Below are 27,598 nucleotides of genomic sequence, written 5' to 3' on the forward strand. Positions count from 1 at the left end.
AGTGACAAGGTTCACTCAACCTGCTGAGTAGCAGCAAAACAGGTTACTGGATGACCCAGGAATGAACAGGTTCACTGTTCAAACAGGGTAAACTATTATCGGAACGCGTTATGAGATTAACTAACATCTGAACTGCCTAGTGGGTGAGCCAGCACCTGAAAGGGTTAGCGGATTAACTAGCACTTGAAGTGGTTAGTGGGTGACTCAGTATCTGAATGGGTTACCAAGTAACCAGGCTCTGTGTTGTGCCTGTCCACTGGGCCAAGCCTCGAGCTGCCCACGGACACCAACTACTCACCGCATCACTCCTGATGTTGATGACCTGTGCACTGTTCGTTCCACTGCCCCCGGCAATGACGGTGTCGCCAGTGCAGTATCGGGCAGCGTAGATGAACTCGCCGTGATCAAGGTCCGAAGGGAAAGGAATGTTCTTCTCTACGGATGATTTCCGGAAATCCCATAACTGCAGAGCATTCCGAGCGACCCAGGAGCCCGTCAGGATCTTGTTATTCTGGCAAAGGAGCAAAACGCTTCCAACTGAGACAGACAACGGTCCTGCAAACCCACGGCCCCACCGGTCCCACCGACCCCCCACCCCACCCCCTCCACGACCACACCGACCTCGGTATGTCGCTCTACAACCTCTCACCACCAGGATGAGGTGTTTCCTAAATATTTTGTTTTGCCAAAGTTGACAATTGTGCCATTCCCTTTGACCTCTCACCCAACATTTCGGCATCCCCTCCGTCGCCTCCTGTGCCCCCCCCACCACCCCCCACAACTTTCCTCCTCCTCACCAACATGCCTTCAGTTCCCTTCAGTTCTATCCAGGTGGGTGTAGAAAGCAGCGGGTCCTCAATCCCGACCCCCAACCCAACTCCCCCCAACCAACCACTCCCCCCACCCCTCCCACTGCCACCCACCCTCTACCCCCTGCCTGACCCCCAACCAACCCCCTCGACCCCAGCTCCCCCCACCAACCACCCCACTGCCCATCTGACCCCCACCAACCCCCCGATGCCTCCCCACCCCCCATGCCAATGCCGTGCAGCCTCCTTGCTACCTTGATGTCGATGCCAGGCCCACAGATGTGGGGGCCGTTGATCACCTTTCGAGCTTCAGTCGCCATCCGCTTGTCCCAGACCTGCCGCGAGACACTCTGGTCAGTCCCGGGACAGGTCACGCACCAGACGGGGCACAGGTCACCATCCCAGGACAGGTCACAGGTCACTGTCCCGGGACAGATCACGCACAGGTCACCGTCCCGGGACATGTCACGCACTGGGCAGATTACTGTCCCGGGGCAGGTCTACCAGGACAGGTGTCCAGTGATGATCAGAGGTGGAGGGGTCTGATCGAGCCAGACATTCCTGGGCAGGACTGACCACCACCCTGTCCCAGGCAGTGGTGATGGGGGACTTCCCAGGGGCCAGATTGAGATCCACAGAGATGCTGCTGGGAACGTCCCGACGGTCTGGAGTTCCACCTGGGATCACGGACATTCCCGTACCTGTGGTTCCCCTTCCCCCTCACCTTGATAGAATCGTCCCAGCCCCCCGAGACAAAGATGTGCCGCTCCTGGGGGTGGAAGCGGAGGGCGTATATCCGCCGGGTGTGCCCGTCGATCGGTCTCAGCTCCTTCCCACTGGTGACATAGTCCGCTGGCTCCAGAATGTTGATCAACTGTGGGGAGAGTCAATCCCAACACTGAACCTTGAACCCTGACCCCAACACCAAAACCTGACCCCCAACCCCAAACCCAACAGTGAACTCCAAACCCTGACCCCAACCCTGAACCCCAAACCAAAACTTTAACCCCAAACCCCAACACTAAACCACACCCTAACCCCCGAACCCTGAACCCCAACACTGAACCCTGACCCCCACCCGCTGACCCCTCACCTGGTTATTCCGGACGTCATAGATCTTGATGCCCCTGTTCCTGCCCGCGGTGGCAAAGGTTCCTCCATCCGCCGAGATGTCCACCGTGTATAGCTGATTGTCCTCCTCTGGTGGGAGAGCACAGTGCGATCCCAGTCGGTGTGGGGGTGGTGGGAGAGAGTAGAAGCTGTCTCCACAGCCCACCCCCTCACTGCAACCACCTCTGACCTCTGCCCTCAACTGCCCATTGGCTGGGTCTCCCGACTCACGGGTCTGGGTGGGGGGCATTACTGCCCATTAACTGCCCCAGAACTGAGGGCTGCAGGGAAGATCCCTTATGGGTCTGCGGGGAGATCCCTCGCGGGTCTGCAGGGGAGATGCCTCATGGGGAAGATCCCTCGCGGGGCTGCGGGGGAAGATGCCCCTCCCCCTTAGTGAGGGATCCCCACAGCCCCTACACAGTGAGGGATCTCCCAGAACACCCCTGAATTGCGGACTCCCCCCCACAACCACTAAACCTTAGTGAGGGATCTCCCCACCGCCCCTCCCCTGGGTCAGGGATCTCCCCAGAGGCTGGAACCTCCTGCCCCCCCACCCCTATCGGAGCCCCCGCCCTCCAGTGATGGGTGGAGGGGGATGGTCAGGCGGTGAGGGGTGGGGACCCCGGGGGCAGGGGTGGGGGGAGGCTCCCTACTTGTGACGGGGGGTGGGGGCGTGGGGTAGTACCCGGGGTTGGGGTGGGGGGAGGCTTCCTACCTGTGAAGGTGGCCACACACACCCCGGTCTGGGTGTTGTAGACGCCCACGATGCCCTCGGCACCCACGGCGATCAGGCGGCTGCTGTCAGCAGGGTGAAAGCAGAGGCCGGTGGTCGCCTGGCGCGACACCCCCCCGCTGAACAGGTCCCGGACGGGCTTCCCACTCATCGGGTCCACCGCCTGCAGCGGGTGGCGGGGAGGGGGGGAGGGGGGAGTGCAGGGAGGGGGAGGGGGAGGGAGGGATGAGGGAGTGCAGGGAGGGGGAGGGGAGGGAGGGATGAGGGAGGGGAGGGGAGGGAGGGGGAGGGAGGGATGAGGGAGTGCAGGGAGGGGGAGGGAGGGGGAGATGGGAGCAGGAGAGGAGGAGTAGGGGGAAGGGAGAGAGCATCAGGATGGGCAGGAGGAGTAGGAGAAAAGGGGTGGGAGAGGGGAGGAGGGTGCAGTAGGAGGGGCAGGAAGAGGGAGTGGGGGAGTGGAGGGGTCAGTGGGAAGGAAGGGAAGGGTCAGTGGGAGGGGGCGAGTCCGGTCCCACTACCAAACACGCACTCCTTCCCTCCCTCCCCCCTTCACTCCTCCTTCTACAGCTCTCCCTCCCCTCCCCCTCCCCCTTCCTTCCTTCCCCCTCCTCCTCCCTCTCCCCCTCCCTCCTTTTCCTCCCTCCCCCCTTCCCACCCCTTCCCACCCCTCCCTCCCCATTCCCCTCCATCCCTCTCACCCCCTCCCCTCCATCCCTCCATCTCCTCTTCCCTCTCCTCCCTCCCTACCCTTCCCACCACCACCCTGTCCCTCTCCACCCTCTCCCTTCCTCTCACCCCTCCCTCCCTCTACTCCCCCCACCCCCCCATTCCCAAGGTACCTGAATGGCTCCATTGCCGAACCCCACGATGAGCTGCTGGCCGTCGGGAGACAGAGCCAGGCTGTAGATGCCCTGTGGGTCCCGGGTCAGGGGAACCACATGCCTCACCTTCAGCTGTGTGGGTGGCTCCCTCTTTGCCACCGCTTCCCTGGATCGAGTTGCCATCCACAGTGGCGCCCAGCACTTGAGCCTGGGGTGGGGGGGGACGGTGTGGGGGGGGGGGGGGGGGGCAGGGATTGCCAGGGACACTGCAGACCAAGGTCAGGATTTATTGGCCGTGTAAACATTGGGAGAAGAAACCAGCAATAACGGCAGAGCCACAGTCCCGACCCGACCCCAGGCGCTGTCTGTGTGGAGTTTGCACGCTCCCCCTGTGACCGTGTGTGTTTCCCCCGAATGCTCCGGTTCCCTCCCACGTCCCAGAGACGCGCGGTCGGTGGGTTAATCGGCTGCTGTAAATTGCCCCCACTGGGAGATTTGATGGGAATGTGGCGGAGAGAGGTTACAGGAGGAACAAAGGGCTGCAGGTGCTGAAATCTAGATGAAAGACACTCTGATGCTGGAGGAACTCAGCAGGCCGGGCAGCGTCCGTGGAGAAAAGCAGGTGGTCAACGTTTCGGGTCAGGACCCTTCTTCAGGACTGAAGATAGGTAAAGGGGAAGTCTAATATATAGGAGGGAGAAGCAGAGCAGTGATAGGTGGACAAAAGAGGGGAGGCGGGGCGGGCACAGGGTGGTGATAGGTAGATGCCAGTCAGAGATAGTGATAGGCAGGTGTGGGGGAGGAGGGGAGAGCTGATCCACCGGGGGATGGGTCACAGGTAAGGAGAGAAAGGGAAAAAAAGGTTGAAGAAAGGGAAACAGGATAGGAAAGAGAAGAAGCCTGGTGGTGGTGGGGGGGGGGGGTTACTTAAAGTGGGGGAATTCAATGTTCATGCTGTTAGGCTGCAAGGTTCCAAGGTGGAAAGTGAGGAGCTGTTCCTCCAGTTTGCGCTTGGAATTCTCCTGGCAGTGGAGGAGGAGGCTGAGTACTGACATATCAGTGACAGTGTGGGAGGGGGAGTTGAAGTGACCGGCAACGGGGAGATGCAGATCGCGGTTACAGACAGAATGCAGGCGTTCTGTGAAACGGTCACCTAGTCTGCGTTTGGTCTCACCAATGTAGAGGAGGCCACACTTGGAGCACCAAGTGCAGTAGATGATATTAAGGGAAGTGCAGGTGAATCTCTGTCTCACCTGAAAGGACTGTTTGGGTCCCTGGATGGAGGTGGTGTAGGAGCAGTGTGTTGCACCTATGGCAAGGTCAGTGGAAAGTTCCCGGGGTGGGAACAGGATGGGGGGGGGGGCGGGGTGGGAGAGGAGGAGTGAACTAGGGAGTTGTGGAGGGACCAGTCCCTGCGAAAGGCAGAAAGGGGTGGGGAGGGGAAGATCTGCCTGGTAGTGGGGTCCCGTTTGGAGATGGCGGAAGTGGCGGAGAATGATGTGTTGGATACGTAGGCTGGTGGGATGAAATGTGATGACGAGGGGGACCCTATCCCTGTTGGGTCTGGGAGGGGTGGGGGTGAGAGCGGAGGTGCAGGAAATGGCAGAGATACGGGTGTGAGCTCTCTCGACCACAGTTGGGGGAAGCCCGGTTAGAAAAAAAAGCTGGACATCTCGGATGTCCCGGAGTGGAAAGCCTCATCATGGGAGCAGAGGCGGCGGAGGCGGAGAAATTGAGAAAAAGGGATCGTGTCCTTGCAAGAGACAGGGTGGGAGGAGCTGTAATCGAGGTAGCTGTGGGTGTCAGTGGGTTTGTAGAAGATGTCGGTGGAGAAGGAATCCCCTGAGATGGAGAGATTGAGGAAGGAAAGAGAGGTGTCAGAGATAGTCCAAGTGAATTGGATTGGAGAGCAGGGTGAAAATTAGTGGTGAAATTTATGAAGCTGTCGAGTTCCACACGGGTACAAGAGGTGACGCCAATGCAGTCATTGATATAGCGGAGAAAGAGCTGAGGATTGGGGCCAGAGTAGGCTTGGAACAGAGACTGTTCAGCGTAGCCAATGAAGAGGCAGGCATAGCTGGGACCCACACGAGTGCCCGTAGCTACACCCTTGGTCGGTAGAAAGTGAGAGGAATTGAAAGTGAAGTTGTTTTGGCTGAGGACAAGTTCAGCCAGGCGGAGGAGAGTGTCAGTGGTTCTGTCTCTGGTCAAGAAAGAAGTGGAGGGCAGTGAGGCCATCATGATGGGGACTGGACGGCCATGGTGAAGATGAGGTTGTGCGTGCCAGTTACAGGAGGAACGTGTGGGTCCAACATCAACTCAACGGGCAGAATGGCCTCCTATAGCGATGGAAACTGCACGGAGTGACCACCAGCTGGGAGACCATCTTTCACCCTGGGCAGCCCAACCACAGGGGAGGGGGGTGATTGAAAAACTAGCAGAAGGGGTGGCCCCCTCCCCCTCCGATCCGTCTTTATCATCCTCTCTGTCTTCCTTCCCCCACTCCCCCCACCCCCTTCTCCATCGGGATCCCACCACCCTCCAACCGAGAGCGGGGACCTGAGTTCAGATCGGACCCCCATTCATCAGGGGCCGGAGGTGGGGGGACCCCAAACCCTCAGGACCTGCCAACTTTGGTCGCCGTCCGTCAGCTCCGCCCGATCTGCGCTCCGTTCATTCGCCAATTGGAACCAACCGCTCGCCTGCCCAAAGCCACGGCGACTTCACATTGGCTTCACCGGTAGCCAATCGGAACAGACATCAGACAGCGGCCGGCCGACCAATCCAATGATCGCTGCCCCTCTTGTGTGGTCATTGACATGAGGCTAACGTAACAAGGATGGGGGGGGGGGCAAACTTCAGTCTCCATTGTGATTGGCCATTGTCTGAGGACCAGCACCCAACACCCAATGGTCAGCAGGCTCCGCCCACTAGGACCCAACACCCAATGGTCAGCAGGCTCCGCCCACCAGGACCCAACACCCAATGGCCAGCAGGCTCCAGCCACCAGGACCCAACATCCATTCCCTGATGCCCCCTCCGTCTCTTCCAATGCAGCTGCGTGTTGTGGACAGCTCTCCGGCCAGCTGTTTGCCAGCGGTGAAGTCCTCGTCTGTTGGCCTAATTATTGCAAAGTGTGGTCACTCTCACCGCAATTGGCCGGAGTCCTGGGGAGAACAGCTGGCGGCAGGCACAGTGGTGTGAGAGAGAGAGAGAGAGAGAGAGATAGGGATCTCCTGGTGCCGTGGGAGAGCGACCGACATTAAGGGCCAGACACACATTCTGGGTCAGGTCGGTGGGTGGGGAACTGCAGGAGATGTTTCCAGTCACCCCCGGTGGGTTCCTTCCCCCATCCCTCTCCGCTCTCTTGTCTCCTACCCCATCCTTATTCCCTCTGGCACCTCCTCCCCACTCCTGGTTCCATTCCCACGGGACCCCCCCCCCCCCCCCCCCCCGCCCGATCCGGTCCCATCTGCCGTCTCCCTAATGGCTCCCATTGTCAGCTCCTGATCAGAGTCCAGGACTGGGAGCCCTTTGTGCTCATCGGCCTCCAGCATCTGTCTCCCAACCCTCCTTCTCCTGCCCCTCTATATCTCTCCGTCTGCCTCCTCCACCTGCCACTGTCTCCCGCCTCCACCCCCTCACCCTCCCCGCCAGTCATCCACAGTCCACCAATTACCTTGGGCTCCTGGCACAACCCCCCACCCCCCGACACACCGGCCACCTCACCAGCGCACCCCCCCCCCCCCACCACCGTACCGGCCACCTCACCTCCCCTGAATATCATAGAAAGTACAGTACAATAAGGCCCTTCAGCCCACAATGCTGTGCCGACCTTTAAATCTCGCCTAAGACTATCTGACCCCTTCCTCCCACATATCCCCCATTTTAAATTCCTCCATATGCTTATCTAGCAATCTCTCGAATTTGACCAGTGTACCTGCCTCCACCACCACCCCAGGCAGCGCATTCCATGCACCAACCACCCTCTGGGTGAAAAACCTCCCTCTGATATCTCCCTTGAACTTCCCACCCATTACTTGAATGCCATGCCCTCTTGTATTGAGCATTGGTGCCCTAGGAAAGAGGTGCTGGCTGTCCATTCTATCTATTCCTCAATATTTTGTATACCTGTATCATGTCTCCTCTCATCCTCCTCCTCTCCAAAGAGTAGCTGGAGATCTCTTTTTCTGTAGCTGTGACACTTTACTCTGTACTCTAATTGTTTTTACCTGTACTACATCTATGAACTCTGTACTAACTCAATGTAACTGCACTGTGTAATGAATTGACCTTTACCATCCTGGTAAATCTCTGCACCCTTTCCAACGCTTCCACATCCTTCCTATAATGAGGCAACCAGAACTGGACACAATACTCCAAGTGTGGTCTAACCAGGGTTTTGTAGAGCTGCATCATTACCATGCGGTTCTTAAACTCAATCCCACAATTTATGAATGCTAACCTCCCATAAGCTTTCTTAACTACCCTATCCACCTGTGAGGCAACTTTCAGTGATATGTGGATATGAACCCCCAGATCCTTCTGCTCCTCCACACTACCCAGAATCCTGCCATTAACCTTGTACTCCACCTTGGAGTTTGTCCTTCCAAAGTGTACCACCTTTCACTTCTCTGGACTGAACTCCATCTGCCACTTGTCAGCCCAGCTCTGCATCCTATCAATATCCCTCTGCAATCTTCGACAGTCCTCCACACTGTCCACAACACCACCAACCTTTGTGTCGTCTGCAAACTTGCCAACCCACCCTTCTACTCCCTCATTCAAGTCATTAATAAAAATCACAAAAAGCAGAGGTCGCAGAACCGGTCCTTGTGGGACACTGCTAGTCACAGCCCTCCAATCTGAATTCACTCCCTCCATCACAACCCTCTCTTTCTACAGGCAAGCCAGTTCTGAATCCACATGGCCAAGCCTCCCTGGATCCCATGCCCTCTGACCTTCTGAAGAAGCCTACCATGTGGAACCTTGTCAAATGCCTTACTAAAATCCATGTAGACCACATCTACTGCACTACCCTCATCAATCTCCCTGGTCACGTCCTCAAAGAACCCTATCAGGTTTGTGAGACAAGATCTGCCCTTCACAAAGCCATGCTGGCTGTCCCTGATCGGACCATGATTCTCTAAATGCCCATAGATCCTATCTCTAAGAATCTTTTCCAACAGCTTGCCCACCACAGACGTAAGGCTCACTGATCTATAATTTGCTGGACTATCCCTACTTGAATAAGGGGACAGATTTGCCACTGTCCAATCCTCCGGTACCATTCCCGTGGACAATGAGGACTCAAAGATCCTAGCCAACGGTTCAGCAATCTCCTCCCTGGCCTCGCAGAGCAGCCTGGGGAATATTCCGTCAGGCCCTGGGGACTTACCTGTCCTAATATTTTCTAACAGCTCCAACACATCCTCTCTCTTGGTATCTACATGCTCTAGAACATTAACCTTACCAACACTGTCCTCAGAATCATTAAGGCCCCTCTCCTTGGTGAATACTGAAGAGAAGTATTCATTGAGGACCTCACCCACTTCCACAGCTTCCAGGCACATCCTCCCACCTTTGTCTCTAATCGGTCCTACCTTTACTCTCATCATCCTTCTGGTCTTCACATAAGTGAAAAAAGCCTTGGGATTTTCCTTAACCCTACTCGCCAAGGCTTTTTCATGTCCCCTTCTTGCTCTCCTCAGCCCCTTCTTAAGTTCCTTCCTTGCTACCTTATATTCCTCAAGAGACCTATCTGATCCTTGCTTCCTAAACCTTATGTATGCTGCCTTCTTCCTCCTAACTAGATGTTCCACCTCTCGTCACCCACGGTTCCTTCACCCTGCCATTCCTTCTCTGCCTCACCGGGACAAATTTATCCCTAACATCCTGCAACACATCCCTGAACAATGACCACATCTCCATAGTGCATTTCCCTTCAAAAACATCATCCCAATTTACACTCGCAAGTTCTCACCTTATAGCTTCATAATTTGCCCTTCCCCAATTAAATATCTTCCTGTCCTCTTTGTTCCTGCCCCTGTCCATGACAATGCTGAAGGTTAGGGAGCAATGGTCACTGTCCCCCAGATGCTCACCCACCAATAGATCTGTCACCTGACCCAGTTCATTACCTAATACTAGATCTAATATGGCATTCCCTCTAGTCGGCCTGTCAACATACTGTGACAGGAATCTGTCCTGGACACACTTAACAAACTCCGCCCCATCTAAACCTTTGGCACTAAGCAGGTGCCAATCAATATTTGGGAAGTTGAAGTCTCCCATGATAACAACCCTGTTATTCTTGCACCTTTCCAAAATCTGCCTCCCAATCTGCTCCTCAGTATCCCTGCCGCTACCAGGGGGCCTATAGAATCCCAGCAGAGTAACTGCTCCTTTCTTGTTCCTAACTTCCACCCATCCTGACTCTAGAGAGGATCCTGCTACATTATCCACCCTTTCTGCAGCTGTAATAGTGTCCCTGACCAGTATCGTCATCTCCTCCTCCTCTTCTCCCACCCTCCCTATCCCCTTTAAAACACTGAAATCCAGGAATATTCAATATCCATTCCCGCCCTGGTGACAGCTGTGTCTCTGCAAGAGCCACAATATCGTAGTTCCACATATTTATCCAAGCTCTCAGTTCATCACCCTTATTCCTGATGCTTCTTGCATTTAAGTAAATGCACTTTAAGCCCATCCACCTTACTACTTTTATACCCTATATTCTGCTTCTCCTTCCTCAAAGCCTCTCTATATGTTAGAGCTGACTCTACTTCTTCCTCTGACCTACCCCTCTGGTTCCCATCCCCCTCGCAAACTAGTTTAAACCCTCCCAAACCACACTAGCAAACCTGCCTGCAAGGATATTGGTCCCCCTTGAGAGTTCAGGAGTAACCCGCCCTCTCTGTACAGGTCCCACCTTCCCCACAAGAGATCCCAATGATCCAAAAATCTAAAACCCTCCCTCCTGCACCAATTCCACAGCCACGCATTTATCTGCCATCTCCTCCTATTCCTACCTTCACTATCACATGGCACTGGCAGCAATCCTGAGATTGCTACCCTTGAGTCCTGTTCTTCAGCCTTCTACCAAGCTCCCTAAACTTGCTCTGCAGGACCTCATCCCTCTTTCTACCTATGTCGTTGGAACCAACATGTACCACGACTTCTGGCTGCTTTCCCTCCCGCTCAAGAATGCTGTGGACCCGATCAGAGACATCCTGGACCCTGGCACCTGGGAGGCAACATACCATCCAGGATTCTCGCTCACGTCCACAGAACCTCCTGTCTGTTCCCCTAACTATTGAGTCCCCTATCTCTAATGCCCTCCTCTTCTCCTCCCTTCCCTTCTGAGCAGCAGGACCAGTCCCAGTGCCAGAGACCTGGCTTCTGCTGCTTGATCCCTGTAGGTCATCCCCCTCAACAGCATCCAAAGCGGAATACCTGTTATTGAGGGGAACAGCCTCCAGGGTCCTCTGCAATGTCTGCCTGTTCCCTTTCTCCTTCTCTGACAGTCACCCATCCCTCTGCCTCCTGCACCCTAGAAGTGCCTGCTCTAAGGGGGGGGGGGGGGGGTGACTGCCTCCCGATGCACAGCATCTACATAACCCTCTCCCTCCCTGATGCTTCACAGTGTTTGAAGCTGTGACTCCAGCTCATCAATTCTGAGCTGAAGTTCCTCCAGCCTCAAGCACTTACTGCAGATGTGGTCACCGTGCACCACAGCAGGATCCACGAGCTCCCACATCATGCAGCTGCGGCACATCACCTTGCCTCCATCTGAACTATTTTTCTCCCTACCTAGCTATAGTCTACTTAAAAATTTATAAAAATAACAGGAAACCTTCCCCTTACTTACCAGCTACTCACCAGCGTTGTTGCAGATGGCCTCCGCCTCTTGATGCTGAAGAGAATTATAGGTAAGTGGATCCTGCCTCGCCCGTTACTGCCTAAGCCCGGCCATCCCCCCCCCTCCCCTCAATATACCGGCCATCTCACCTCTATGTTCTGATACTGGGTTTCAAACTATAACATCAACAATTCCTTTCCCCCTACAGATGCTGCTCGACCCACTTTCCTCCAGCAGATTGAACATCCAACAGTACAGCACAGGAACAGGATCTTCCACCCACCATGTTGTGCTGAACTAATTAAACGAGTAATTAAACGCCCAACTGAACTTATCCCTTCTGCCTGCAAAATGTTCATCTCCCTCCATTCTCCGCACATTCGTCTGCCTCTCTAAGCCCCTCTTGAACACCTCTCTATCTGCCTGCTCCACCACCCCGGCAGCACATTCCAGGCACCCACCACTCTGGTGTACAAAAACCTAACTTGTACCTCTCCTTTGAACTTACCACCTGTCGCCTAAATGCATGTCCTCTGGTACTGGATATTTTGAACCTGAGAAAAAGATACTGGCTTTTCATAATCTTATAAACTTCTATCAGGTCTCCCCTCAGCCTCCACTGCTCCAGAAAAAACAACCCAAGTTTGCCCAACCTCTCGTTATGGCACATTCTCTCTAATCCAGGCAGCGTCCTGGTGAACCTCTCCTGCACCCTCTGTGTCATCTGTGAACTACTAACCCACGTTTTCATCCAAGTCATTTACATACATCACAAACCACAGAGTTCCCAGTACGGATCCCAGAGGAACACCACTAGTTACAGACCTCCATACAGAATAAGACCCACTGACCACTACCCTCTGTCTACTACGGGCAAGCCAATTCCAAATAGCCAAGTCACCGTGGATCCCATGCATCTTAATGTTCTGGATGAGCCTCCCATGAGGGACCTTGTCAAAATCCAACAACCACAGCTCTACCTTCATCAATCACCTTCATCACCTCACAAAATTCAATTGTTAGTAAGACGTGACTTGCCCTGCACAAAGCCATGCTGACTGTGCCTAACTGGCCCAGAGTTTTCCAAATGCTCATTAGATCCTATCCTGAAGAATGCTCTCCAATAGCTTCCCTACCACTGACGTGAGACTCACCAGTCTATAGATTCCAGGATTATCCCCATTTCCCTTCTTGACCAGTGGAACAACATTAGCTACCCGCCAGTCCTCCGGGACTAGTTTGTTGCTCCAGATTCCAGCACCTCCAGTCTCGTGTGTTCCCATTCACTCTGCCTCTGGATGCTCTGAGATCAACTGTCCAGAGGAAGATCGCCGTTGTCAATTCTGAAGTGGGGAGAGCCTGTGTCAGTGGATTAGTTTGGGGACTAACACAGGGCTGTGGGGGTAGACCGGGGCAGTGGGATCAGTGTGGGGACTGACACAGGGCTGTGGGGGAAGAGCGGGGCAGTGGGATCAGTATGGGGACTGACACAGGGCTGTGGGATCAGTGTGGGAACTGACACAGGGCTGTGGGGAGAGAGCGGGGCAGTGGGATCAGTGTGGGAACTGACACAGGGCTATCTGATTAGTTTGCAATTGCTGCCCAGGATGGCAGCAGACTTTGTGGGGTCCTCTGGTGTTTTTCTGCCCCTGGGGAGCACCCAGAAATTCTCAAGCATCACCTCTCCTGTCAACTTCTCATCTCCCATCTCTGCATCTTCCCTTCCCCGATTTCTCCATCTCCAAGTCAACAGTTCTAGCCCGATTCCCACAACTCCCAACGTTCCTCCAGCATGGTCAATATTCCTTTGGTTTCCCTGGACCCGTCATCTGTTCAATGAGACATTCTACACCAGAGGTTCCGAGACATTTTTTCCTGACTGCAGGTTCCCTGCGCCGTACGTGACGTCTCCCAGCACATCTGTTCCAGGTCTGCACTCTTGATCCCACCCCTTCTCCTCACTTTTCACCCACGAAGATCCACATTCAATGCATCTTCCGTTTAACTTCTGCCACCATCGGCCGCACCTTCCCCCCCCCCCCCCCCAGCGTTCCCAACACCGGCCGCACCTTCCCCCTCCCCTCCCAGCGTTCCCAACGCCGGCCGCACCTTCCCCCTCCCCTCCCAGCGTTCCCAATGCCGGCCGCACCTTCCCCCTCCCAGCGTTCCCAACGCCGGCCGCACCTTCCCCCTCCCCTCCCAGCGTTCCCAACGCCGGCCGCACCTTCCCCTCCCCTCCCAGCATTCCCAATACCACCTGCACGGCCTCCAATGCAGATGAACCCAGTCACCGTTGCAGAAAACTGATCTTGCGTCTGCAGAGTTAAACTGCAGAATCTCAAATAACCATGAGTCGGAGCACAGGAAGGAGGTAGAGAGCTTTTAGTAACATGGTGTCATAGCAACAACCTTTCCCTCAGTGTCAGCAAAACAAAAAGAGCTGGTCATTGACTTCAGGAAGGGGGGGGCGAGGTACATGCCCTTGTCTACATCAATGGTGTAGTCCTGGTCCAACCACATAGACACTACAGCCAAAAAAGCTCACCAGCGCCTCTACTTCCTTAGGAGTCTAAAAAAATTTGGCACGTCTCCCTTGACACCAATTTTTAAATCGATGCACCATAGAAAGCATCCTATCTGGATGCATCACGGCTTGGTACGGCAACTGGTCTGCCCAGGACCTCAAGAAACTGCAGAGTGTTGTGGACACAGCCCAGCGCATCACAGAAACCAGCCTCCTCTCGATGGACTCTGTCTACACTTCTCAATGCCTCGGTAAAGCAGCCGACATAATCAAAGACCCCACCCACCCCGGACATTCTCTCTTCTCCCCCCTCCTATCGGGCAGAAGATACAAAAGCCTGAAAGCACGTACCACCAGGCTCAAGAACAGCTTCTATCCCGCTGCTATATGACTATTGAATGGTCCCCTAGTATGATGAGATGAACTCTCGACCTCACAATCTACCTCGTTATGACCTTGCACCTTATTGTCTACCTGCACTGCACTCTCTCTGTAACTGTAATACTTTATTCTGCATTCTGTTGTTTTCCATTGTACTACCTTGCTGTACTGTGTAATGAAATGAACTGTATGGGCATTTTCCACTGTACCTCGGTACGTGTGATGAGAATAAACCGATTTAACCACCGAACTGCAGGAGATGCGATGCCTGTCCCTCTGCCCCAGTCACCAGCTGCCCCTGTAATTCACTCCACTGCATTCTGCACTCGCCACCATCTCCGCATCAGAGAATCCGGATGCAAATGGGCTAATGGCTGCACAACCGCTCAGTTCCGGGGTGATCCCACACTTCCGATGGCCAGGCACTTTAAATCCCCTTCTCATTTATCAGGCCCCCCCCGAACCCTGCATCCGTACGACTGGATGGATTCCCAAGTGGACAAGGTGACGCGCTTGAGCTCAGCAGTAAAGTTGTCCTCTTCCCTGGGCCAGGTACTGACAGGGGAAGGATGCCTGACCCGGGACACAAGGTCTGAGACAGGTGAACATCGCGGCTTTCAGCGACACTGCCTAACCTCACCCATAATCAAACTAATCCCCTCCCGGTCCCACGGACGCCCCTTCCCACTGACGGGCTCGTTCCAACCAAACTCCAGCAGATGCCCGATAAAAGCAGCGGAAACATGAAGACGGGGACAGAGATCCTTTATTGCCAGTATGGCAGAGGCTGGTCGACTGTGTGCAACCTCACTCACTGGCGGCAGCCTGGGCTCGGAGGAATCTGGCTTTTCGCTGTGCCACACAGTCCCTGCGCTGGGCCAGGGACAGGCTGCTCCGGTTCCATCTATGGAGCAAAGGGATGGAGATTGGTCTGGGAACACCCCTTGCACAGTGGGACCGTGGGACCGGTCCGGGGCCCCCCTCCCGCGGTGGGACCGGTCCGGGGACACTGTGTCCCTCAGGTCCCCCAGCTCCCCCCTCCCCTTCAGCTCTCCCTCTCCCTTCCCCACCCCCCTCCCCCAGCACCCCCTCCTACCTCCGAGGACAGTTACGGGGTTCCTTCAGCTCCCGTTGCCGGTGACTGGGGTCAGCCCGGATCCTTCCGTGAGCCTCCCTGTAAATCCCCTCCACATGAGGTACCAGGACACAGGGGCTGTCAGCAAGAGGGTTCACTGGGTCCCCGCGACCCCCACCGACCCCATTACCCCCACCGACCCCAGTCTCCGTGACCCCCACCCGGCCTGCGACTCCCAACAACCCCGTGACCCCAGTCTCCCTGCAACCCCTGCCTGGCCTGTGACCCCCACCTGGCCTGTGACCCCCACCGACCCTGTGACTCTAGCATCCCCACGACCCCTGCCCACAACCTTGTGACCCCACGATCATGCAGATCTCATGACCCCTGCAACCCAAGTGTGCAACTCTCGCTGACACCGTGACCCTCACGCACTTCTCAAAACAGAAAGGTACAAAATAAGGTGATCAGGTACCCCCTGCTGACCTCTTCCCCCACCCCTCCCCCCACTCTTCTCCCCCTCCCCCCAACCAACCCCTGGCCCCTCTTCCCCCTAGCTCCTCTCCCCCCACCCTACCAGTGTGCCAGGGAGGCGCCCTCACCATGTCAGGGGTGACGCCCTGCTGGATGTACTGGGAGAACTGCCTCCTGGTCCTGCCCCTTCAGCTGCTGCATGTAGTCGGCAACATTCAGCCCCAGGATGTGTCGGCGGTGAACCTCGGCACGGAATTGCTCGCTCTCGGCATCATAACCCGGGAAACGCTTGGTGCTGGGGGAGGAACCAGAGTGGGAGGGAGGGGGGTGGGGGGGGGGTGTGGAGGGGGGAGGACCAGGAGAGGGAGGGGAGGGTGGGGGAAGTGTAGAGTTTGTCAGCATCAGCCACACAAGGAAGCAGCAAACACTCAACTGTTGTTACTTCCCACAAAATGTGTCTGACTTTTGGCATTTGGAAAATGACGATTCCCAACATTTATGGATTTTAGAAGTGTCTTGCTCCAATGACACAAACCTTTTGAATTCTTGACCCACGGGGTCTGTGGAACCTCAGTTGGTCCAGACCTTTATGGAGCACAAGTGTCGCTGCCACTGCTCACACAGGGAAGGACGTTCTGTTGTGAAAGATCCGTCGGGACACTCTCTGTACGAAGCACAGCACTCTACACACAACAGTTCCAGCAACATACGTTCACCAGTCCGAGGTAGGAATGTGCAGGACCAGCCACTTGTGACGTCAGTCTCCCCAAGGATCACACAAAGCCCCCACCTGCAGTCACATCCAGAGCCCTCAGCTTCCATTCCCAGAAGCCACAGGTGCCCAGCAAGCCCGTTGTTCCTCCTGCGCTCACCTCCCCCTCGTTTCTGCAGGGATTCACTGCCCAGGGAACAAGCCCTCTCTCTTGCCACTGGGGCCAGGGAACAGGCCCTCTCTCCTGCCGCTGGGGCCATCATCACCAGAGGCTGGTGTTTCTGATCACCTTCCTCAGTGGACCATGCCTGCTTCTATCTTCCTGAGCTACCTCAGGGCCCGCATGCGCTGAGAATCCACGGCATAGACTCAGCTCTGAACACCTCAGTGTCTGCGCTCCCCACATGTCCCTGTACTGGACCCATGTGGTGTCCCCACAGGAAGTGGCCTTGGATGTTACTGTGAAGAATGTCTTAGCCCTGTGACCACTGGTGGGGACAGGGCACCTTCCCAGGGGTGACTTTAGCCCTGTGACCACCAGTGGGGACAGGGAACCTTCCCAGGGATGACTTGACCTTCAGGCCCATCACGTGCACACTGACCTTTCAGCCCATCTACACCAATCCCATTTGCCCAAATCAGGACCGAATCCATCTATACCTTCTCTATTTAAGTGTGCCTAAATGCCTCTTAAACATAGAGATTGTATCCAAGTCCTCCGCCTCCTCTGGCAGCAAGTTCCAGATATCAACCACCCTCTGTCATAAAAATAACTTCCCCCTCATATCCCCTTAGCATCTCCTTCCCACACCTTAAACCTACACCCTCTTGTTTTTGATACTCCAGCCGTGGGAAGGAGATTTTCACTATCCAGTATCTGCAGTCTCATGTCTCCATTTGACTATCTGCCTTCTCTATGTCTCTCATTATCTTATGAACTTCTGTCAGGTCACCCCTCAGCCTCTTGTGTCCCTGGGAAAACAGTCCCACCCCATCCAATCTCTTCCCAAAATTAGTCGCCCAATCCAGGCAACATCGTGTGAACCTCTGTACCCTCTCCCATGACCATATGCAAGTTATCCCTGCCTACAACTTCCCTGTCCGTGCCCGGATGTACCACCTCAAAGACAGAGTCTGGTATTCTGACGGGGCGTGTGAGGAAGGGAAACCACAGTGCATAGGCTCAGAGGAGGCCCAACAGAAAGGCTGGAACCCATGAGGGCCTGCGTGAATGTACAGGGAGGAACTGCGCCCAGCAGGGTAGAGACCAGAGGACACAGGTAAAGGAAGAGCAGCTAAACAAGCAGGGGAAGAGGAGCAGAAATGTGTTCATGCGGAGATCTGGGATACAGTGTCCAGGGGGTAGCGTTTACACAGGGAGATGTGGGACACGGGGTCCAGGGGCGCCTGCGTTCACGCAGGGTCCAGTGGGTAGCATTTACACAGGGAGATGTGGGACACGGGGTCCGGGGCGCCTGCGTTCACACAGGGTCCGGGACGCGTGTTCACGCAGGGTCCAGGGGGTAGCGTTTACACAGGGAGATGTGGGACACGGGGTCCGGGGCGCCTGCGTTCGCGCGGGGTCCGGGACGCGTGTTCATGCAGGGTCCAGGGTGCATGTTTACGCGGGGAGATGTGGGACACGGGGTCCGGGGCGCCTGCGTTCGCGCGGGGTCCGGGACGCGTGTTCATGCAGGGTCCAGGGTGCATGTTTACGCGGGGAGATGTGGGACTGCCCAAACAGGAAACTTCCATCTGCAGGTCAGGAGCCAGAGAGCAGCTAACCGGGAAGGTGAAACTAAGAACTGGAAATCCTGGAAAGGGACAGCAGGCCAGGCAGTGTCTGTGGAGACTCTCAACCTGAAACATGAAGTGTTTCTCTCTCCACAGACGCTGCCCGACCTGCAGAGTGTTCACGGCGGTCTTGGTGTCTGGTTCGGACTGTCCATCATTGGATAGCCAGCTGCCAGAGTGTGCTGTGCTCTACCTGTGTGGGATGGAGAGTCCACCGTCCACTGCACCCTTCATGGCTCCAAACACCTTGTTGCCGGTGGTGGTGCGGGTAAGACCAGCATCCAGGAAACAGCCGAATGCAGAGGGCTTGCCTGACACCCTCTCCACATTGTACTCATCACCGGACACCTCCAGCTCCCCGGCGTAGATCTGATCCAGTCCGAACTTCTGCAGAAGCTGTCGACCAAGAGCAAGACACAGCTTAGAACCACAGCCCTTACCCCGTCACCGCTTGTACAGCACAGGTGGAGCAACTGACAGTCGGGCTTAGGCTGACGGCAGTCAGTCCAGGGGGTGGGGGGCCGGCGGGGTGGTGGGAGACCCGGGATTACTGCAGGGGCCACAGTCAGCCCCAGGAATACCACAGACCAGGGGTTGCTGCAGACTGAGGGTCACCACAGACCCGGGGGTACCACAGGGCCACAGTAGGCCCCAGGATACAGCAGACCAGGGGTCACCACAGACCCAGAAGTACCGCAGGGGCCACAGTTGGCCCCAGGATACCGCAGACCGGGGGTCGCCGCAGGGGCCACAGTCGGCCCCAGGGATGCCACACACCCGGGGTCACCGCAGACCGGGGGTTGCCGCAGACTGGGAGTCACCGCAGTCAGCACCGGGGATACCACAGGGGCCACAGTCGGCCCCGGGGCTTGGCTTACATACATCAGGGTGCTTCCGTTACCACTGCCTGGTCAAACCCCTGGAACTACCCAGCCAATCACACACACACAGATCAGGGAAGCCCCCGGCACCACCGAGAGAACAGCTCGACTGCAGCCCCTCCACCGGTGGTGCTGGAAACCCACCTGCCGCGAGCAGACCACAGCGACTTCTTCAGAGGACAGGCCCTGCCTCAGTGCTACAGGCCCCAGAGATGGAAGTACTCCTTTCTCAACGTGTCCACTCCTCCTCCTCCCCTCCCTCCACCTCACCCACTGCTCCTCTCCTCCCCCTCTACCTCCCCCCTCCCTCCACTCCTCTGTCCCTCCACCGCTCCTCCACTCTGTGCCTGACCTGGCAGTTGACCCTACCTGCCCCCCTCTCACTGTGGACACTGTCGCTGTCACCCTGCCTGTTCAGCCGCTCCAAGAGCTGACTGGCCAGGTGAGAACCGCCTCCTTCCCTCTGAGAGTCCTGCCCTCACCCGCCGAGCCAGCAGGAAACCTGTGCAGTACGCAGCCGCATAGTTTGTCAGCCCAACTTTCACGCCGTATCTGGGGAGCTCGTGGGAGTAGGCGGCGCACACAATCGTGTCTCCCTCAATCCTGGCGAACGCGATCTGTCCGTGAGAAAAAGGAAGTGGGTCACCTTTCCAGCAAACAGCAAAAACCAGCCCGGGATGGAGCGGGAGAGGCAGGGCATGAACCGAGACATCTCACCCATTCCCAGCGCACAGCAAGATCCACCAGGCACCACATTACCCACAGAACATCAAGGCACATGTCAACCCTGGAGAACAGGGACCAATCCCCCACCACCTGCATGTCTGTGGGAGACACCACCGTACCTTGGGGTGTGTGGTCCAAGGTGACGGGCAGCCTGGATCTCCTCAGCAGGACTATGAGCAGGGACATCCCGCCTTCCCCTCACCTGGCACACAATATCCCTGTTAGACAGGCGGACCGTCAGGCGGTACTTCGGGGTGTTATACTTGCTCCTGTCTTGAACCACAAGGCGCTTGCGTGCAAAGTAATCTGTCTTCCCCTCTGAAAAATAACAGTGGACAAAGCTGTCAGCTACTACACCACACGATGGATAGGACACACACACCAAGGTACCGCAGGCGGACCCACCCACACACACAGACCGAGGTACCGCGGGCAGACCCACCCACACACACAGACCGAGGTACCGCGGGCGGACCCACCCACACACACAGACCGAGGTACCGCGGGCGGACCCACCCACACACACAGACCGAGGTACCGCGGGCGGACCCACCCACACACACAGACCGAGGTACCGCGGGCGGACCCACCCACACACACACACAGGTACAGTGGGTGGACACACACAAACAGCTACACATGCACACTGAGGTACAGTGAGAAAAGATCACAGCGCACAAAGCAATCTCCCTGAGCACAGCACGGAGATGTGAAACATGGAGAGAAGTTGGAGCACAGCTCATTCACACAACTGCTCACTCACCTCTCCTCCTCCTGTACTTGACTTGGTATCTCTTGAAGTAAGACTTGCTCTTGATGACTTTTACAAACCCTTGCAATGAAGAGGCACAGACGCTCACTGTGAGGAGGAGACTTTCACTGCGAGGAGGAGACTTTCACTGCTGCAGCATTTCACCCAAACCCTGCCTTTCTTCCCCACATTAACCCCACCAACCAATCTGCATCCACTAGTCCCTCTTGTCGCTCCTTCCTAATCCGGTACCACTCTGACAGGTCCCCCCTCAGCCTCCTCCGGTCTAGACCCAGCTAACCCGGTACCACCTTATAAATGAAACACTCCACCTCATGCGCCAGGACTGTACTCCACATATCAGATAACCACTGTTTTATAAACTTTTATAACCTCCTTGCCCTGATGTTGTAAGCTCCAGCAAATGGAAGCAGGTTATAGAGAAACAAAGGAATGCAGATGCTGGAATCTGTATGAAACTATAACAAGATGCTGGAGGGACTCGGCATCCACGGAGAACAGCTGACAGTCAATATCTTGGGTCAGGACTCTTCTTCCGGAGAAGAATCCTGACCTGAAATATTGACTGCCTGCTTTTCTCCATGGATGCCGAGTCCCTCCAGCATCTTGTTGTCGTTTCAAATGAAGGCAGATATCCCGTATGCTTTCCCACCACCTCATCTCCCTGTACTGCCATCTTCAGGGATCTTTGGACGTGCCCCACCTTCCTCCATGCTCCCTCCGTCTCTCCCATTCATTGCGTGTGCCCCACCTCATTAATCCTCTTAAACTGCATCACCTTGTTCTTATCGGATTAATTTCTATCTGCCATTGCCCTGCCCTCTAACCAACCGATCTATAGCACACCATCTATAATACAGCACAGTAATGTGGCAGTTAGCGTAATGCTATTACAGCGCCAGCGACCTGGGTTCAATTCGTGCTGTTGTCTAAGGAGCTTGTACGTTCTCCCTGTGTCTGTGTGGGTTTCCTCCGGGTGCTCCGGTTTCCAAAGACATCATTCCAAAGACGTACAGGTTAGGAGCTGTGGGCATGCTGTGTTGGTGCTGGAAGCATGGCGACACTTGCGTGCTGCCCCCAGCACACTCACAGTAATGTAAAAAGATGCATTTCGCTGTGTGTTTCGATGTACATGTGACTAATAAATATCTTATCTTATATCAGCCTGTAGCGTCCTCACCAGCAACAGCACCTCCACTGTTCATCTGCAAATCCAGTAAACATACTCCTACGTTGACATCTAAATCCTTAATGTATATAACAAAGAATAATATAATTCCTGTGGTCATGGGCATCCAACCACAAAAACAACCCTCTACCATTACCCTCTCTATCCTATTACCAAGCCAGCATTGGAAACAAATTGCCCTGGATCCCAGGGACCATTTTAGACCAGTTTACCATGTGGAACCCTACCAAAGACCTTCTTGAAATCCACGAAGACCATTGGATAAGATACACACCAGTTACAGCTCGCTGTCCTGAAAATGATCTGTTCATCACTCATCACTGTTGACCAACCCTCTTTGGAGACCTGCACTGATACATCAGAAAACCTGACCCAATCCCAACTACAACAAACTCAAACCCAACCTGGACCTTGAGCTTATTTTCCATACCAGACCATGGCCACGACACACACAAGTGAATCACCCCAACCTGGGCAGACTACTGAGACAGGACAATATAGCAGTGTAACTGGACCCAAACCCAAATATTGAATCAGAAAACACACGCACTGAAGGGTGTAGGGACTGGCAGGATACAGAGCTAAGATGGGGTATAAGGGCTGGAGAGGGTGAGAGAGTGAGGCAGTTCCAGAGGGGATTACAGTGATTGGGAGGAAACGTGTGGTCAGATAGCCTACCAGGAACGTCCCTGCCCATCAGGCTGGACTCAAGGCTCTCTGCCTCCCCCTCCTCCCTCCTGCTCCCACCCCCCTCCCCTCACCTACCCCTCCCACCCCCTCCCTCCTGCTCCCACCCACATCCCCTCCCCTCACCTACCCCTCCTCCACCTCCCTGTAACCACCCCCCAACCCCCTCCTCCTCCTCCTCCTCCCCTAACCCCCCTCCTCCTCCCAACCCCACCTCCTCCTCCCTCCCTAACCCCCTCACCCCCTCCTCCCCCTCCCCCTAACCCCCTCCTCCCCCCTGACCCCCTCCTCCCTCCTACCCTCCTGCCGGCAGCCATCACCCTCCCCTCCCCCACCGCTGCCGTCATGGCCGCGGCGGCTCCTGACACCCCTCAGTCCGTATCCGTCCATCATCCTTCCCATCCAACATATGCTGCCTCCATCCCCGGCCTCCATCCCTGAAGAAGAGCCCCCTCCAGGCTGTGGGGGGGTTTTGAGCGGCAGCCGCTCACCATTTCGGCCGCTTTGACCGCGGGATCGGGAAGGAGCGGGTTTCAGCCGCGGGGCTGCGTGGGCGGAGCACTGCGCATGTGCAGTTGCCGCCAGCCAGGCGAGCGCCGGCAACCCCGCATGCGCGCTGCGTGGACCGTGTCAGGACATGGGAGCTGCAGGAGACCTGTCCCAGGTGCTGCAACACTCCCCACGTCTACCTCAGGCCGTCTGCTGGCCTTACCTCCACTTCCTTCCTTCCCTTAATCCTCAGAAATCTATTCAGCAAGTGTTGCCCGCACACTGTGGCCTGGCTACTGAAGTTCAGGTGACCTGGGATCTGGAGTGTCCTCACCTGAAGGTTGAACCACCTCCCAGTGCAAACCAGCTCCCATCCCGCAGGAAGTTTGTGGGACGTGAGATGCAGCATTTGAGGAGAGGAGCAAGGCTGTCGTTGTACAGTTATACAGGGCCTTGGTGATAATTGCCTGCAATGCGTTGTGCTGTTTTGATCTCCTTACAGCATTGCAAAGTGTTGCAAACTCTACCAGAGTTGCCAGCTTCAAGGATCTTTGGACCCGCACACCTTACCATTCATAGTGCAGGTCACAGCCTCATTACTACTCCTAAAATACGCCACCTCACTCTTAGAATGTAGAACAGAATAGGCCCTTTGGCCCACCATGTCTGTGCTGACCATGAATGCCAATCTAACTGATCCCATCTGCCTGCACGTGATCTGCTTTCTTCTATCTCATGCCTGTTCAGGTGTCAGTCTAACTGCCTCTAAACGTTGCTCTCATATCTGCTTTCACCACCGCCCCAGTGGCACTTACCATGCACCATATCCTTTAAACATTCCCTCTCTCATCTTAGATACAAGAGATTCTGCAGATGCTGGAATCTGGAAAAACACGAAATGCTGGAGGAGCTCAGCAGGTCAGGCAGCATCTGTGGAGACATTTCAGGTCAAGACCCTTCATAAGGACTGGAAAGAGGGCGGAAGCTGGAATAAGAAGGTCGGGGAGGTGTACTTGCAGGCAGATGATAGGTGAGTACAGGTGACGGAAAGGTTGAAGGGTGAGGGTGGGGAAGGGGGGAGATGTAAGAAGCTGAGAGGTGACAGGTAGAAGAGGCAAAGGGCTGAAGAAGGAATCCGGTAGGACAGGGCATTGGAAGGGCCTCAACCTGAAACGTTGCCTGTTTATTTCTCTCCATCAAGGCTGCCTGACCTGCTGAGTTTCTCCAGCATTTTGTGTGTGTTGTCCCCCTCTCATCTTGAAGTATAAGATAAGATTTCTTTATTAGTCACATGTACATTGAAACACACAGTGAAATGCATCTTTTGCGTGGAGTGTTCTGGGGGCAGCCCACAAGTGTCGCCACGCTTCCGGTGCCAACATAGCATGACCACAACTTCCTAACCTGTACATCTTTGGAACGTGGGAGGAAACCGGAGCACCCGGAGGAAACCCACGCAGACACGGGGAGAACGTATAAACTCCTTACAGACAGTGGACGGAATTGAACCTGGGTTGCTGGCGCTGTAAAGCGTTATGCTAACTGCTACACTCGTATTTGACATTTCTACCTGGGAAAAAGACTTTGATCATCTGCCATGTCTATGCCTCTCATAATTTTATATTCTTTTATCAGGCAACTCCTCAGCCTCCAAAGCACCAGAGAAAACAATCCAAGAGTGCAAAGAATATTTAAGAGACTGTTGCTAGGACTGGAGGGCCTGAGCTATAGGGAGAGGTTGGGCAAGCTAGGACTTTATTCCTTGGCGTGTAGGAGACTGAGGGATGACCTTATAGAGATGTATAAAATCATTAGGGGCAGAGATGGAATGAATGCACACAGTCTCTTTCCCAGGGAAAAGGGACCAAAAACTAGGCGGCATATGTGAGAGGGGAAAGGGCAACTTCTTCAGCCGGAGGGTGGTGTCCATATTGGAATGAGCTGCCCGAAGAAGTGTTTGAGGCTGGTACAATAACAACGTTTAAAAGACATTTTGCTAAGTACATGGATAGGAAAGTTTCGAGGGATATGGGCCAAAGGTGGGGACCTTGGTCAGCAGGGACCAGTTGGGTCGAAGGGCCTGTTTCCTTGCTGTAGATAGATGGAGTTTTGGACACAAGTGGCATCAGGGAACGATGTTATTAAATACAGGATCAGCCACGATCATGAACAAGCTCGAATGGCCAAACTGCTGCCCCATTTTCCATGTTGCTGTGACAGGCTCGATGGGCTGAATGGTCTCCCCACCCGCCGCTGTGGGAACGAATGACCTCAGTTTTGAACCAATCAGAATTTACCAACGAGCCGCGTTCGCCTTCTCATTCTGACCAACCGGGAGCGGCGAACGACAAAAAAAATAGGGGCGCGAAAACAAAGAACCAATCAGCGGAGGGTCTCTCCTTCCTCCCTGCCCTCAGCCAACCGGAATGCCATACGTGGAGGTCCAAACTGGCCATTCAGCGGAGAGCCTCACGTCATGTTCGGCTGCTAGCCAATGCAAAGGCCGGCTGGTCCAGCCAATCAGAAAATGCTAAAATGTTGGTCCTCGTTAACAGCGAATTGGAATGTAGGATTGAAGAAACAAGCCAATCAGAATGCACTGTATGTCCTACGGGACTAGCCCGCCCCTAGGTTATCCAATGGAAACAATCGGCACTGCAGGCTAAGGGTCGTGGGGCAGGCCAATCGGGTGGCTCGTTGCAGCCGAGTGTTGGCGGTTGTTCGTTGGCCCGGGCCTGAGGAGAAGCCTTTGTGTCGATGGCGCCGGCGGTTCCCCCGCGGGGGCGGGCGGCCGCCTCCCGCTGACCCGGCCCATGGCGCTGCGGTGGGGCGGCGGCGAGCGCCTGCAGCCCGGCCCCGCCTCCGGCGACGTGGTCAACCTGCTGTCGGATGAGGAGGAGGCGGACGGCGCGGCGGCCGAGGCCCAGGCCCAGGCGGCGGCCTCCAGCTACCGGCCGCGCCGCGTCAAGCTGCAGCCTCCCGCCCTGGAGGCCGTGCTGCCCGGCCTGGGCGACGTCGGGCCCGAGGAGGAGCAGCGGGAGCACGACCGCGGCCTCGTCCGCTTCGAGAACCAGAAGCTGTTCAGTGAGGTGAGGCCGGAGGAGGAAGTGAGCGGCCCGGGGTGGGGGGGGGACGGCCCGGGGCCGCAGCCCCGCCGGCGTCCCGGGCCGGGGGCCGAGCGCACCCCGGGGTCGGTACCGCCGCTGCTGGCAGATGAGACCCTGTTTATTCTGCTCCTTACCGACCCACCGCCTCGGTCAGAGCCCCGGTGTGTGCTCTCCCTCCGTCCCCGCCGCTCCTCCGACACCCAGTCCCGCTGCCGCCGCGCCGGGTTTGCACCATCTCCACGTTGGTCTCACCTCTGTTACCCCTGGACCTGCTCATTCCGACCCGTTCTGGTCTCAAGAGACAATCTAAAATTCTGCTGCCTGCGTCCTAACTGGCAATGAGCCCTGATCGTTTATCGCCCTGTACTTGCTGATTGATTTACAGTGGGTCCTGGCTGAGCCCCTTGAATTTAATATTATCTCTCTAGGTTTCCATTCCCCTCATGTTCTTGCCTTTCACCATCTCTCTAACCTCCATCCAACCCTCTAGGATCTGTGCATGCGGCTCCTTCATTACTTCTAGATTTAATTGCTCTGCCATTGGTAACTTTGCTTTGGACAGCAGATTCTAATACTCTCCCTGAAATCCTCTGTCTCCCTTTCCTCTTTGCACAAGCTTTTGTGCTGCTTTACATATTCAAGATGCTGTGTCACAAGAACTTACATTTGAGGGAAAAAGTGAAATTGTGGCATACCATTGTCACAGAAATTTGGAGAAATTTGGAAACACTGCTCACGGAGGGCAAGCACTTCTGCCCTTTCCATTACATGGTATCCAAGATATTGTCCTTGCGCGAGAATGCTGTGACCTTGAATTGGAGTTGCTTTTTTTATAAAGTAAACCTGGCAATCAATAGGTGGCCAGGGATTGTGGGCAACTGATAAGATGTATGCTTGCCTTAAAATTCTGCCCATCTAGTGGTCTTGTTCAAAGTGGTGGGTGACATTTGACTGGAGTAAGTTCCACCACTGAGTCAAGAGTAATGTTCAGGTGTTGTTTGTGTGAAGCCCAATGGGAGGGGAACGTATATTTACCTGCCCCTTAAACTAGGTTTTTCAGGATGGAGTATGCCCTCTATAGTAATTTCTGTACGATTCTGTATTGGAAGGGACAGTGCCTGTGGAAAGTTTCCCAGCTCCCATAAAGATTTGTGCTTGCCTCTGTTCAGCACCAGGGGACATTCTGACAGCTCCAACTTGAAGTTGGATGGCTACACAGTGAAATTTAAGTATCCTGTGATATGTGATGGAGTAGTGGTTTCAAGTAATGGTTTGAAAATTTTACCCATTGTCCTTATTCTGTTCCAAAAGACTTGTTTAAAAAAAAATTGGGTTTCAATAAGAAAGGTAGGATTTTCATGAATGGTTAAAAAAGGTATCTGAGCATTTTAAGTGTCTTTGAGGAATGTTTCAAACTTGTAACTCCTTAAACCTGAGCCTGTCCCTAAGA

General features: G+C 55.1%; 2 protein-coding genes and 1 long non-coding RNA gene across 4 annotated transcripts in view; 1 reads left to right on the top strand and 2 right to left on the bottom strand.

Annotated features, from left to right (window-relative positions):
* Nucleotides 1-1,099: 1,099 nt before the first annotated feature.
* On the bottom strand, nucleotides 1,100-2,000 carry LOC127585783 (uncharacterized). Its single transcript, XR_007958598.1, has 3 exons — nucleotides 1,903-2,000; nucleotides 1,534-1,683; nucleotides 1,100-1,144 (listed from the first exon to the last, which is right to left on the bottom strand). It is a non-coding gene; the product is annotated as an uncharacterized LOC127585783 (long non-coding RNA).
* A 4,427-nt stretch (nucleotides 2,001-6,427) lies between these two features.
* On the bottom strand, nucleotides 6,428-25,519 carry LOC127585790 (60S ribosomal protein L5-like). Its single transcript, XM_052043489.1, is given in 10 exon segments — nucleotides 6,428-6,596; nucleotides 15,058-15,146; nucleotides 15,920-15,968; nucleotides 15,970-16,086; nucleotides 18,491-18,693; nucleotides 19,661-19,795; nucleotides 20,107-20,222; nucleotides 20,668-20,736; nucleotides 23,044-23,168; nucleotides 25,515-25,519. Coding segments are annotated over 10 exon segments (1,077 nt in total).
* A 207-nt stretch (nucleotides 25,520-25,726) lies between these two features.
* Nucleotides 25,727-27,598, top strand: part of daxx (death-domain associated protein) — a 31,102-nt gene continuing 29,230 nt past the window's right edge. For both annotated transcript variants that reach the window (XM_052043438.1, XM_052043439.1), the window contains exon 1: nucleotides 25,727-26,130. In XM_052043438.1, coding sequence (XP_051899398.1) covers nucleotides 25,855-26,130 — 276 coding nt within the window. In that variant the 5' untranslated portion in view covers nucleotides 25,727-25,854. The remainder of the gene's footprint in view (nucleotides 26,131-27,598) is intronic.

Source organism: Pristis pectinata, chromosome 34 (genome assembly GCF_009764475.1).
Source record: "Pristis pectinata isolate sPriPec2 chromosome 34, sPriPec2.1.pri, whole genome shotgun sequence".
NCBI lineage: Eukaryota > Metazoa > Chordata > Chondrichthyes > Rhinopristiformes > Pristidae > Pristis > Pristis pectinata.